The sequence below is a fragment of the Ammospiza caudacuta genome, chromosome 1, assembly GCF_027887145.1.
Source record: "Ammospiza caudacuta isolate bAmmCau1 chromosome 1, bAmmCau1.pri, whole genome shotgun sequence".
Lineage (NCBI taxonomy): Eukaryota > Metazoa > Chordata > Aves > Passeriformes > Passerellidae > Ammospiza > Ammospiza caudacuta.
This window is the reverse complement of record NC_080593.1, coordinates 60,239,184-60,252,935: the sequence shown is the minus strand read 5'-3', so window position 1 is coordinate 60,252,935 and position 13,752 is coordinate 60,239,184. Positions and strand designations below refer to the sequence as shown.

General features: G+C 39.4%; 1 protein-coding gene across 2 annotated transcripts in view; it reads right to left on the bottom strand.

The window, feature by feature from the left end:
- The window catches only part of COL15A1 (collagen type XV alpha 1 chain), a 118,915-nt gene that overhangs the window by 22,782 nt on the left and 82,381 nt on the right, over window positions 1-13,752 (bottom strand). For both annotated transcript variants that reach the window (XM_058825440.1, XM_058825449.1), the window contains 5 exons: window positions 10,240-10,305; window positions 8,408-8,443; window positions 5,823-5,885; window positions 3,777-3,854; window positions 3,619-3,654 (listed from right to left, as the gene is read on the bottom strand). In XM_058825440.1, the coding sequence (XP_058681423.1) occupies window positions 3,619-3,654; window positions 3,777-3,854; window positions 5,823-5,885; window positions 8,408-8,443; window positions 10,240-10,305 (279 nt within the window). The remainder of the gene's footprint in view (window positions 1-3,618; window positions 3,655-3,776; window positions 3,855-5,822; window positions 5,886-8,407; window positions 8,444-10,239; window positions 10,306-13,752) is intronic.

Sequence of the window (13,752 nt, the reverse complement as noted above, 5' to 3'; positions counted from 1 at the left end):
GTTCATCTTCTCCCCCCCCCCCCCCCCCTTTTCTTATTTCAATTATTTTTTAAACATGCTCTGTGAGGAAATATCTGTGGATTGGCTAAGAATTCATGCAGTGCCAGGCTTCTACTTGCCTCACACCAGCCTGGGTTTGTGAATTCATGGGGCTGATAGCTGAAACAGAATTGTTCCTTCTTTATATAGGTTTGACAGATTCACCAGGCTCCAAAAAGTAATACAAGCCACTGCAAAAAGAAGGGACAAGCAGGCTGCCTGGGAAAGGTGGTCCAGGACTATGGATGGCCTATGATGGGGCATTTGCAAGCATGCAGCTTCCAGGCAGCCTGCAAGTGATCAACAAAAAGCAGCAAATCTGAGGATCTACAAACTTTCAACTGATGTCAGCTTCCTGAAACTCACCGAAACCACAAGGGTCTAGACAAACTCTTTACATTTGTGTCAGCCTTTCTGGTTTCATTTCCTTTTTTTAGTCTGCTGAAATGCTGAGATACTCCTTCTTGCATTACTTGTTAAATAATCTGTCTGTAGATCTCACACAGATACCACTTACATGTGACAGTGGGTGTGTTTAACCCTTCACATGATATCTTTTCAGTGAAAAGTGATATGTACATTAATGAAAAATTTATCTGATGAGGAAGATAATTTCTTTTATTATCTAGATGAAATACATGGATTAATTGTTGTAACTTTTCTCCTGCTGAAACTGAAAACTGGATTAGACCTGAAATTCATAAGCAGTTACCATATGAACATATTAATTTATAATGTCACCATTGTAATCGGAATTTAAAGCTCACTAATGTCAGCTGAAACTACTTGCAGCTGGTAAGACTTTTATTAATCTTCTATTTTATTTCCTGTTTGAAGGTAATTTCTACCCGTGTGAACAAAGTTAATGCTTGTGTCTCAATCAGGCAAGAGATTGCTGGTGAATTTCAAATTTCAATATTGTGCCCCAAAATTTCAAAATTCACATTTCCATGATACCACATCCAGTTATGAAGTTTGGGGGGAAAAAAAACCCAATAAAAAATGTTAAAAAAAGGCAATCCAAAAGCATTTTCCTATTTCACTCTCTGGTACCTGAGCCTTTAAAGATTATGTAAATCTGAACTTTAATCAGCAGTGAGAACAACTAGAAACAGACTTTTTCAGTTTAAATAGAGAGCAGTGTCTGATCCCATGCTTTAACTGGGATTTCAAACATTACCAATGCGAGAGTTGACTCAGCTGGGGCCACCTTTATTATTCTCTTTAAGTGCTAGCCCAGTCCGTCAGGTGTTTGCAACTCCCTGAGAGAAGCCAGCAGTCACAGCTAGAAGTGAAAGAAGGAAGCGTGGAAGCCAAAGGAGTTTTGCTTACCACAAATGTTTCTTTTACACCAGCACAGTAGATCTGGACACTGAGGTTCTCACTAAGTGCTCTCCTTCAGTGATATGCAGCCATTTCCTTCACCCACAGGGAACAGCATGTAAAAGATCCTCATTTCCCTGGTGGCAGGAGCTTGGATTCAGTCTGTTGCTTCTGCTTTTGCTAACAATTGTACTGACCTCTTGACTATCCCTAGTTCTCATCTGCGAAACTACTACTTCTCTGTAGCTCCTTGTGCTCCAAACTCCTGTGATCCTACCTTCTGTCCACCTAAAGTCTCAAAGAGGAGCAGAGCAACGACTTGGGATTTGATTTTAAATTCTGGAAATCTGTGTATGGGTCTAAAAGCAGAGAGGAACAATCAGAGTCCCTCACTGCCTCAAAGTTGTTCCTGGGCCAGAGACTCCTTTGGAGCAAACTGGAACAGAACCATTGCACTAAAACCTTCAAGAAGTTATCTGGCAGCATCTCTGACAGCACTTGAAGTCTGTATACTTTTGCTGCACAGGCCTCACACTAACTACAGATGGATTTTTTTCTATGGGACAACACCAAATTGTACCACCCCATTAGCAGTGATGATCAAATCTGAGTACTGCGCTCAGAAGAGAACTGGCTGAGCAAAGCTTTGAGACAAGCTCCCTGTGCCAAACTTTCCTGAAGTGTAACCATTCCCACCAGTGCTGGCAAGAACTTCCTTGTCTGCTTGCTGAAGTGTATGAAGGCAGTATAAAATGAGATGTAAAACACAAAGTTTGGGGCTGAGAGGAAAAGGACATGTCCGCTGGATGCAGGCTGCACAGCAAGTAGCAGTGAACACAAGCCAGAACATGAGGAATTTCAAATAAATATAAGGACAATTTTTTTTACTTCAGAGTTTGTCAAATGTTTGGAATGTGCTGCCCAGAAAGGTTGTGGAATTTCTATCCTAAGAGTTGTTGAAAACTTCACTTGACAAGTTCCTGATTTTAAGAGACCTGCTCCAGGCAGTGATGTGCTCAAGATCATCTCTGAAGTCCACTTTCATTCAAAGTTATTCTGTGTCAAGTCAAAAGGGTAGATCATCAAAGGTAGTCATACAAAGAGAAGGAAAGGAGCATCCTTTCTGGTAAGTTAGGATAGCCTCCTCAGGGCATTCTGATACACAGTAATTAAAAGCAGACCCAGTTATCCCCTTTGGAAGGCTACAGAAACTGATGTAAAAATCTCCTATGTACCTCGATGTGCAGAAATGTCAACACCCCACTAACATTCACTAAGGCACAAGAGTGACCAGGCTACGTGAAAAGCAGAAGCAAAGAAACATCCTTGACATCCTTGATTTTTTGAATACTAGACTAGAAGAAATTGGCGCCCTAACACTGGTGAGTCTGGGCAACTGTTCTTATTTTATAACTAATTCGTTGTGCTTTCTTATGACCTTCCATGTCCAGTCAAAAGTAGCAGACCAAATACCTCAAAGAAGGCCTCTAAATCCTGATTTTGGTACATGGTCCTACTCTGCTGCCTGGTGTACAGCTTTCTCAGAATCCAACACAGTTGCAATTTATTGGCATTGACAGAAATTGAGCCAATGCAATTAGTTGTTTTAATGTAAATCATATAAACAGAGAATAATTTAGGTGGAAAGAGAGGGATCCTCTTGCACAACCCCTTGCTTACAAGACAAACTTGTATGTTAGGCTTGTAGGTTAGGTCATGCCACTCAACACTTTGTTTCAGAATCCATCATCTCTCTGGGCACTTATTTCTGTGTTTAATCACTTTTAACATGAATTTTTGCCTTTATATCTACACGTCACAACATTGTTACTTGTCATTTTCCTGTGCACATCTGAGAAGGACCTGACTTTTTTTTTAATGATTCCCTTTCAGGCCACAGCAGGGAGCAATTAGAGCTCCTCTTAGTCTTTTATCTTCAGAGCTAAACAAACCCAGTTCACTCAGAGCCAAAAATCATTTAAGTTTCTAGCTCTGATGATATTTCACAGTTATCTTAGACAGTAACAGATATATTTGTTCTACCAGAATTTAAGCTCTGCATCAAATCAGTAGTTACAGCACCACATATGTAACAAGCACATTCTTTTCTGAAGGACACTGATGGCCCTGAAGCACAATTACTCCCTACTCAGAAGGAAAGAAAAGCTAACCATGCTACCTTTACATTTACTAATATTTGTAAGGCCAAAGCAAAACTAAAAAATAAAAAACTATTCATCTTTGAAATCATCTTACCATTGGTCCCACTGGTCCCATCACTCCAGCTTCACCCTGTTGAGGACCAACACAGAGAGAGACCAATGACAAGGAGAATTCCTGCAATGTCTAGCAGAGGTGGCTGGTAACATGGCCATCAAATAATTGTGGAGGAGCACAACACAGTATTAGCTCACCTTCTCCCCTTTTCTTCCTAATAATTCAGTTAAAGATCCATCAGCAGAAATGATAGCTCCTGGTTCTCCCTTTTCACCCTGCAATTATCAGAGTAATTACTGTTTACAAAGCAGTTCCCAGTGAATCGGAAGTCAAGGCAGCATTACTTTTGTTTAAAGTATGACAGATTAGTCATGCTGTGATATCAAACATAAAGTGATATCAGTATGAGTAGGGTGAATCTTGATTCTGGGGAAGAAAAGAGATGATCTTTCTAAAAACATAATAAAGTACACTAAAAATATCTCCCTGAGAAGAATAAGTTCTTATTTTTCTAAAAAGACTTAATTTGCTCTCCATAGAGTAAGTATGTGAAACATGCTGTGTTCACAAAAGGTCTCTGCAAAGGTAGACAGGTTATTGGTGTCTTCTTGTGTACCATCAGCTTAATGGTCAGTAAACCCTGCTGGAAATGTCCCGTCTTGATAGACCAGTAAATGTTCAGATTTTACTATCAGGAAAGCATGAATCATTCTCTCTACATACCTTGCATGATGCAACCTCATTAACTTTACTGAAGGTCAAGTCCCAGCACTCACACTGTGACCCTCTGAAGTCCTGTTCCACCACCACGAATAATCACTTCTCAGTGCTAAGCGCATGGTTCCCAGGCTGGATCATTCAGCTGTAACTTTCCACTTCCTACCTCAGGCAGCTTGCTACAACATCTTTCCCAAGATGTCATGGAAGAAATCTAGCTTGAAGCTAGCAATTGCACTGCTGATTAAAATGCCAGTCCAGGTTATAGACCTTTCATTGAACTCTAGGTTCTGTAACTCAGTTCTTCTCACAGGTTCTTAAACTGTTGTGAGTCTTTGAAGTCTCCCTGAAGATACTTTGGATACTTTGGAGTCTCCCTAAGACTTGGTTGGCTTCACCGACTTTATCTATGGACCTGAGGTTGAATTTCATGATCGTTAAGTAAAGGTGTCTGTACATCTTCACTGGAATTCCCAAACTCCATCACTCTTGAGCGTAGCCTGGTATTCACAGCTCAGAAACACCATCAGATACATCACTATGTTTTTGGTGCATCCAAAATTAAATGCTTTCAAAGCTTTGAGTTCTTGCCAGTGTGGACACCAGAAGCAAACAAAGAGCACCAAGCAAAAAAACAAAAGTAAAAACCTCCACAATCTAAACCAAAAATCACCCAATGAGTTCTAAGGTTGAGCTTGATCATTTAATGCATTTTGTATAAGAACGGGAAACCTTATGATAAGCAGGGACTGGTATACATGGCCTGAGAGCTTTCCTTCTGAGCAATGACAATGCTGTTCATCTGCTACCTCATTTAAACTATAATTAACCATTTCCAAGTCTTCCTATTACTTGTGAGAAAGTGAGCTCAGCTAAGCAGAAAGTCTTTTTTTTTTCTTTCTTGGTATCCCCAATATATTAGATGTTCCTCTCCCCTGCTTCCTGAAGGTTGATAAGAAGGGGAAAAAAAAGGAACAGCTGCAGTATTTACAGAAGAACAGAGTCAGTCTTTAGTACCTCTCTGCAGAGCTATAAAATACACACTTTTTGTGAAGAAACAGGAGAAAGAATCCTAAGAAGAGAGCGCCTCAAGTCTTAAAGTCTTAAACTTTGGGAATTGAAAATTGCAGTCTTCATTCTGTAGGCAAAGCCCTCTCCGGCATAGGAGGAGAAAAAGATCGATCTTTTTTTTTTATTTGGGCTTTTGGATAGGATCCCAGGGTGTTAGTACAACAATCAGCTGGCAAGAAGAGGTCACTTCATGTTTAATGTTTAAAGAGAGTAAACCTGATAAGTGCATACTGCACTGATGAATTTCAACACTGGTGCAGGAAGATTAGCTCTTGGTAGGATTATATCAGGGGATGTCATTTAGCATTTTCACATTCCCCCTAGTACATTTTTCACATTTTAATTAAAATCCCAATTCCCACAAAAATTAGAATCATTAAACTTCTAATGTCACTAAGTACTTGTCATCTAACACATTTCTCAGTCTATACGTTCCCCTATGCATTTTTTCATACCTGTTGTCCTTTAGGTCCTTGTGATCCAGGCAAACCAGTATCACCCTTTGGACCCCGAGGGCCCTAGGCAAAAACAAGTACATAAATTCACAGTGATATTTGTGAACAATATGGAACTAGGTTATTTTACTAAATGTAATTTGAAATTACTGGCAAACTTGAACTTAAATCACTCTGGTTGCAATCTAAGAATTCTTACAAGACTCAATTGCTCTCTGAATAAAGTTATTCCCTAAACCAGATATCACATAAGGAAAGTCTTTTAGAAAGACCAAAATGAAAAATACCTGATGTTTATCACAGTGTAGATGACACATACATTCAGAAAGGGAAATATGCAAACATTATTAAGAGTGGAAATTTAACTTAAAATTCTCTATTTGTTCTGTACTCAATCCTCTCTCCATGATCATTCAGCCAGATTGATTTTCAACAGAATTTCTGAAGGTGTATTTTTAACAGTATGTTAAAAAAAAAAGAAAAAAAGAAAAAAAAGAAAAAAAAAGAGTATATGAAATAGAGTTTATCTATTTGAAAACAAGATTATTTCTTTATCGGCTTTGTGGGGAAAGCATTCCCATCAGATCAAATTGTACTTTATAATCTTCCAAGAGCACTCAGAAACATTCTTTTTGCCCACTAAGGTCTAAACTCAAGTCTACATAATTTCAGCATTTGTCAAAAGATAAATAAAAGACATGAGGTGAGACCAAGACTGGTATTTTCATGTCTGTAGAAATTCTATAAGGGACAGAGACCAAGAATTCATTATACCATCTTCTGAATATTATCGGCTTTTTTCAAATGAAATGTATGTCTGAGGAGATTTTCCCCCCTTTCTTTGCAGCCCATGACATTCAGGACTCAGCAAGCAACCTTCTGTGGAATTTTGGGCAATTTGCCAGCATTTTGTTAACACCTTTTGTCAGCTTTCCCATTTTTTTGCTTAATTGTTCTCAGGCAATAGACAAAGGATCCTGAGACCATATGCATGCTCTGAACTGTCAAACTATCATAACAAGGGAAAGTAATTCCATCCCATCACACAGAATATGAACACAATAATTAGAACAATACCTTCTGAAGTCATAAGCTAAATAATCACAGAATCACAGAGTATTCTGGGTTGGAAGAGACCTACAAGGATCATCAAAGTCCAGCTCTTGGCTCTGCCCATTGACCCCAAGAGTCACTCCATGTGCCTGAGAGCATTGTCTAAACCCTCATTGAACTCTGTCAGGATTGGTGCTGTGACCATTTCCCTGTGGAGCCTGTTCCAGTGCCCAACAAATCTGTGGTGAAGAACCTTTTGCTAATACCCAACCTAAACCTCCCCATACACAACTTCAGGCCATTCCCTCAGGTCCTGTCACTGGTGACCACAGAGAAGGGAGCACTGTCTGCCTCTCCTCTTCCCCTCACAAGGAAGTTGTTGACTGCAATGAGGTCTCCCCTCCATCTCCTCTTCTCCAGGCTGGACAGACCAAATGACGTCAGCTGCTCCTCACACAGCTTCCCTTCAAGGCCCTTTCCATCTTCAGAGGCCTCCTTTGGACAGTCTCTAACAGTTTATGTCTTTCTTATATTGTGGCACTCAAAACTGTCCCCAGCACTTGAGGTAAGGTAGCCCAAACGCAGAGCAGAGCAGGACAATCCCCTCCCTTGCCTGGCTGGTGATGCTGTGCCTGATGCCCCCCAGGACACAGTTGGCCCTCCTGGCTGCCAAGGCACTGCTGACTCAGATTCACCCTGAGACCAACCAGGACCTCCAGGTCTTTTTCCCTGGCATTGCTCTCCAGCATCTCATTCCCTGGTCTACATGCACAACCAGGGTGACCATCCCACGTGCAGAATGTGCTCCTTTCCCTTGTCGAACATCATACAGCTGGTGATCCTTCAGCCCTCTGATTTATGTAGCTATCTCTGCAGGCTCTTTCTGCCTTGGAGGGAGTTAACAGCACTCCCCAATTTTGTACTCTCTGCAAAGTTGGTATCCCTCCAAGTCCCATGTCTAAGTCATCGATGAAGATGCTTAAACGTGTTTGCATGGCAGTCTGAGCACAATAGGTAGGTAGCACAGCAAAAGGCACCTTTTGATACTATGGTTGTGAAATGATTATATGATAGCCCTGGTATGTTATTTTGAAAAATCATAAATATTTCCTAAAGGATAAAATAAAAAGGCAACATCTTATAGGGCTTTCCTGTATTCTGTAGTGGTGACAAAAAAGCCTGAGGAATAGCACAGTTACATACATATACATGCAGACAACATTTACAATTCCATTTGTTCCATCTGTTTCTCTTATACAGCATAGGCCTTTCCTTAGGTAGTAATTTTCCATTAATTACACCCATATTTAAACTACAGAACTGAGATGAGCCTAGCAGAATATACTTCATTTCCGACAGAATAAATTTCTAGCTCAGTTGGTAACTTCCTAAGGCCTGCAGCACCCTCTATGATAATTTATTAGACTTCATGCAAATTGTGTACAAGATACATTTAAAAAATATTAAACTGTATTGAAAAATACTTAAAAATCCTAGGAAATACATTTAAATCCTAGGCAATTAATACTTACAGAAAATCCTGGTAGACCTGGCTTGCCATCTGGCCCCTGCAAAATTAAAAAACCCACATCCTTACAAACACATATTACAGACTTGCAAAACAGAATATGCATTTTTCATGTATTGTGTGATTTGCGAATATCAACTCATCTGCTACTGAATTAAGAACTTCATTCCATTGACAGTAAAGGTGTGAACCTCCACAACACCCTATGCTTCTAATTTAGCATTTACTCTCAAAAACTGGTGAGGCAGAGATCCAGAAAAGACTGAAAAAGGAAGACATTTTCTACATATGAAAGGCATGCAGCCATTATTCAGCCTTCTCTGAATCTTTTCCAGATGCTGGCACAGAGACCACAGCAGCCACTCACCTTTCCCATTTTGGTCATGGATGTCTTTGGATAGAAAACAGAGTGTGTAATAGGCTGTGAATAGAATCACAGATGGGGATTTGTATTGGGCACATTTAAGATTACCCTGCTTTGGCAACTGCAGAGAGACACTTTAATTCTGGTTCAGATCAGCAGAATGTTTATTTCCCCATCCACTATGAGACTGCACCTGACAAGGGTTAGAGCTTTGAGACTGAGGTTCAAATCTTTCTCAGTGCAACTGCTCTTCAAGCTACAGAGCCTGCTTCTTTTTTTGTGGGAATGTGACTCTAACATCTATCACAAAACAAAGGTTTGAATTACCTGTAGCAAGTACTATGGCAGAGCTCACACAAGGGGACCCATACTGTCCTGGCATCCTATTATGTTCAGGGATTAGGAGAACCAGGTCTTTGGGAAATACATGAAAATACCCCTCCATGAAAACTGTTTTACTCATAAGCATGGCTGGATGCAGCCACAATAACATGAAGTTGTCCTATGGTTTAACAAGTGGGAAAGATCCATGCTAGGCTAGCAGAAAAAGGTTACAAGCTGCTGCTGGAGCTAATGCCCTTCTTCCCAGTTCAATGACACATTCAGTAAATATTTGTTTGGGGCAGCTGTAATAATAAGATACAAAGTTTTTGCAAACTTTATGTAGAGTGAAATTCTGCTATTGGCCATGAACATTCTGACTTTCTTTGTTTCATCAGGGATTTAATGTGGAGGAGATCACTGTGCTGACCAACAAAAAAACAGACAAAATTAAATACACAAACTAGAATTCACAAATTAAAGTAGCTGTAAAGTAAGGTGCTTAATTTGTGGTGGTTAAATTTTGCAAATTGCAACACTTTTGGGAAAGTTTGAATAGACTCCATGACGGGAAAAGGTATATTTCTCTTTGGATCCAGTCCTAGGAACTTCAAATCATTACCAAGAAGCATTCAGCATTTCAAGTATTTGACTGAACTATTTTGCAGCTAGAAGAGAACCTCAATTTCACATCTTTTGTTGTCTTATGAAATACCTAGTTTTTCATTCACAGCTATAACTTTTGTGAGACTAAACTAATAGACAGGAGCCTAGCATTTCTAGTTGAAGTCTCAAGCAGAACTGAGCAAAATACTTTTTATCCCAATACTTTGTAACTTGAAAAACAAGAAGGAAAAAAAGTTGGAAGAAATGTCAATCTTGGACTCTATTTTTGCAACAGTTCTACATTTCTATAATTCTGAGCATATAGTTCAGAATCAGAGATAAGCCAATTTATTTTATACAAATGTGTAAAAGTAGTTTGTTCACACAGAACTGAGTTTTGCCTGAAAGTACTTCCATAGAGTTTGGTGCTAAAGTTAGCAGAAACACAATCCTAAAGTACAGGAAATTCATCTCAAGCTGATACTCAAAAGAAGATGTTGAAGATAGAGCAAATCTGAAGATTTAATAAAGCAGCATATACTCACTGGAGGCCCAAGCAGTCCTTTAATTTCAGTAAAATTAGAAATTCCATCAGTCTCATTGAGAAGTAACTGAAAAAGGGGTTAAGAAACAGGTTATTTCAAATGGTTTATCTAAGGCTCACACACATTTTTAGAAAGGTAAATTATCTCTTTATAACTGTGAAAAACCCCCAAAGATAAATAAGGTGACAGAAAAGGCTCTCTACTTCTAATTTTCTTTATACATCTGGAATAAAAAAACCTAGAATTTCTTTTATGTTTATTCTGTAAAGATCTCAGAATGCTTTTAGAAATTTAATTAACTGAGTCATGTTTTTAATTTGAAAGCTATGACACCAAATTTTGCAGCCTGAAGACATTTCTCCTCAGTAAGATAAGGATCAAATGGAGGTTTTATGCTTCAGTGTGTCACTAGCATTCTAAGATGGGGAATCAGTCTGAGCATACTCATCCTCTGCTGCAGAGTTGAAGTTTTAATTATATTCTGGACATGTCTGCATCTCACCATGCAGCACCATGCTGTGATTCCTAAGTCAGCACTGATCACACTGCTGTGTCTGAAACTAGCCTGGAACCCCAAACTGTGATGGCGACCAGCTCCTGCACCACCCAGCACCGAGTCTCAGGATGCCTGAACAGCACAGTGCAATTGCACTACTTCCTATCCTATGGAGCTCCTATGGTGAGCTCCCCATTAGCCCAGGCATTTCTGTACAATTCAATTACAGAATCCTAATAATGAAGTTGGACAGGAACTTTGGAGCTCTGGTCCAGGACTCCTCAATTCCAGGACAGGGCATGCCTTCAGGTGGCAGGGATTTACTTAGCCCATGAATAAACACGTTGTCACTGAGGTTTGGTGAGATTTGAATGCCTCTTTTACAGCCTGCAACCATGTGTAGATCAACATGACCAGACCACAATATTTTCCAACATTTGTTATGAATACATTATCCAGGAATTGAGTTTGAAACTCCATTGCTTTGAATAGGAGGTTTGACCATATGCCCTCCAGAGATCACTTCCAATACACTTATGAGTCTCTGAATACTATTTTTCGAATCTAGATCACACATCCCATCCTATCCTATCCTATCCTGTCCTGTCCTATCCTATCCTATCCTATCCTATCCTATCCTATCCTATCCTATCCTATCCTATCGTCATCTGAGCATGGAAGTGTATGGGCAGCTTTCTGTACTTTGAGGTCATGTTGAATAATTCATACAGCTAAAGCTTGCTGCTTCTACTGGGTGCTTCTTTCTACTCCCTGCCCTCATGTTCTACAAAAATCGAGTAAAAATAGAGTTTAGATCCTACAGGCAGCACTCCCTCTCCCAGACTGCATGAACTCTGCTGCACTCTTCAGGGATAGTATGATGCCCGTGGTCCCACTCTATTTCCAGTTTTACATGGCCCAGAAAAGGAACAGGACACGGACTGCTACTTTAATGACAGTAATAAAAGAGTCCTGCTGCTGCAATTGTTCTGCTTTATCTGGTGGCAGAAGTCCAGGAGCCCTGGGTTTACATGGTCTTTTCATTGTGGAATCACTCATTATTCATTGTTTGTGGGCTCAATCCAAACTATATTGAAGTCAGTGAAAAAAATCCCAAAGGCTTTGTTGAGTTTGGGACCAGGCACATTGTATATTTTACACATACAGTTGATCTGCAAATGGAAATTGTGATTGGAAGTCAGAAAACTGTACATAATGCTGAAGAACATTTGAAAACAAAAGGTAGAAGAGTGATGATTAGAGGAAAAGATTGCACTCTTCACAACCTCCTCCAGGTATATAATTATTCAGCTTTGAGTTTGGATGTGCAAACAGCTTTAATAACAACAATCCAGTAATATAACTCTTCAACACATTGAATTAGTTCAGAAAGTGCTAACTATAATACTAAGGACAACATTGCTTCCCATATTTTCTTCATTGTTATATTTTAGGATGATTGTCTGGGTTCGTTTATAAGTAAAGCTTCAGCTTTGCATCCAAAAGGCCTTGTCAGAATTATAGAAATTCTATAATATAGAAATTCCTTGTCAGAATTATAGAAATTCTGGCCTTACCAGAATTATAGAAAGACAGGCTGAACAAAATCTTTTGACATCTGCTTTACACCTTCAGCATTAACCTTTCTTTGTGACTTTTGTTTCTTCTACCTAAACTATGGGTAAATAGTGCCAGCCAAAAATAAAGGTTTAAAAATAAAAGGTTTGAAATTTAAATCCAATAAAAATAAAGGTTTGAAATTTAAATCCAATAACATTTCTCTATTCAAAATTACTTCTGTACTATACCAAACTAAATTTGTGTGATAAAATCATAGCAACAAATATTATGGTTTTCTGGTTATCATGATTCCACTCATGAAAATGCACTGAGTATCAGCAACTATGCTCTGAAAGAGGGAAAGAGTCAATATAGGATGAGAAATATTGATTTTAGTGTTTTGGAATATCAAGCAGCAGCAAACAGAGGAACACTTTTTTTTAAAACATGATGAGTCAGAGCAGACTTCCTGATCAATCACAGGAGGCAACAAAAGAGGCAGTAAGGACAGGAAGCTTCTGAGACCCACATTGCTGGTGGCAACTGCAGAAGCCTGGATATGGATGGGTTCCACTGCAGACCTCAGTTTTCCCCTAACACTTATTTTCATGGTATGAGAAGTGGTTCTTGAAGGAACCATATCCCCTCCATTCACATAGGGGGCCAGGTGAAATGAGAAAGAAACCAAGGTCGACTTTTCAGTGCAGCTCCATCAATGTGCTATCAGCCAGATGCTCACTGGTGAGGCCTGGCCCTGAGCCACAGCTGTCCAGGTCAGCTCTAAATATTTCAACAGTGCTGAAACTGAACTAACTATTGATTTGCTTACTTTTTTGTCAAGCTACATAAAATTGGTTTAGTTGTAGCCACATAGCCCTTAAGAAAACTTCCTTCCAACTTTGATGGATAAGTCCATTGGACTTCTGTAGCCCAAGAAGTATGGTTCTTGGCTACACGATGGTTAAATGAATGACCCTGACCTGGAGAGTAATCTAAGTGCCCTGTGGTTTACCCCGATCACTGATCTCTGCTGCTCTATCTACATCAAGCCAATATCTATATTACAACAGCTGGCAGTGTTATTTATTTTAGTTCCGCAATTCCAACTGCAATTGATAGGTCTGCTTACAATAGCTCTTTTCCATATTGAAAGCTTACTATGAAAGATGAGAGACTGAGTCAACAAAACACACTTGGATAATTTAATGTCTATCTCAGCAAACTTACTGCAAACAAATGTCCTGTTCTTACACAAACATTTGTGAGACAGGAAGAATTCAATGTCATACATAGTGACGTATACTTCCCCACACGTTTCATTAACTGTATCAAAATACAGTACACCAAGTTCTCAGAGAAATCTTCTGATTAACAATACAGAGGATTTGACAGCTGTTGATGTACCTCCCCAGAACATCTATATTACAAATGTATATAAAGCCATAAATGCTCTCAAT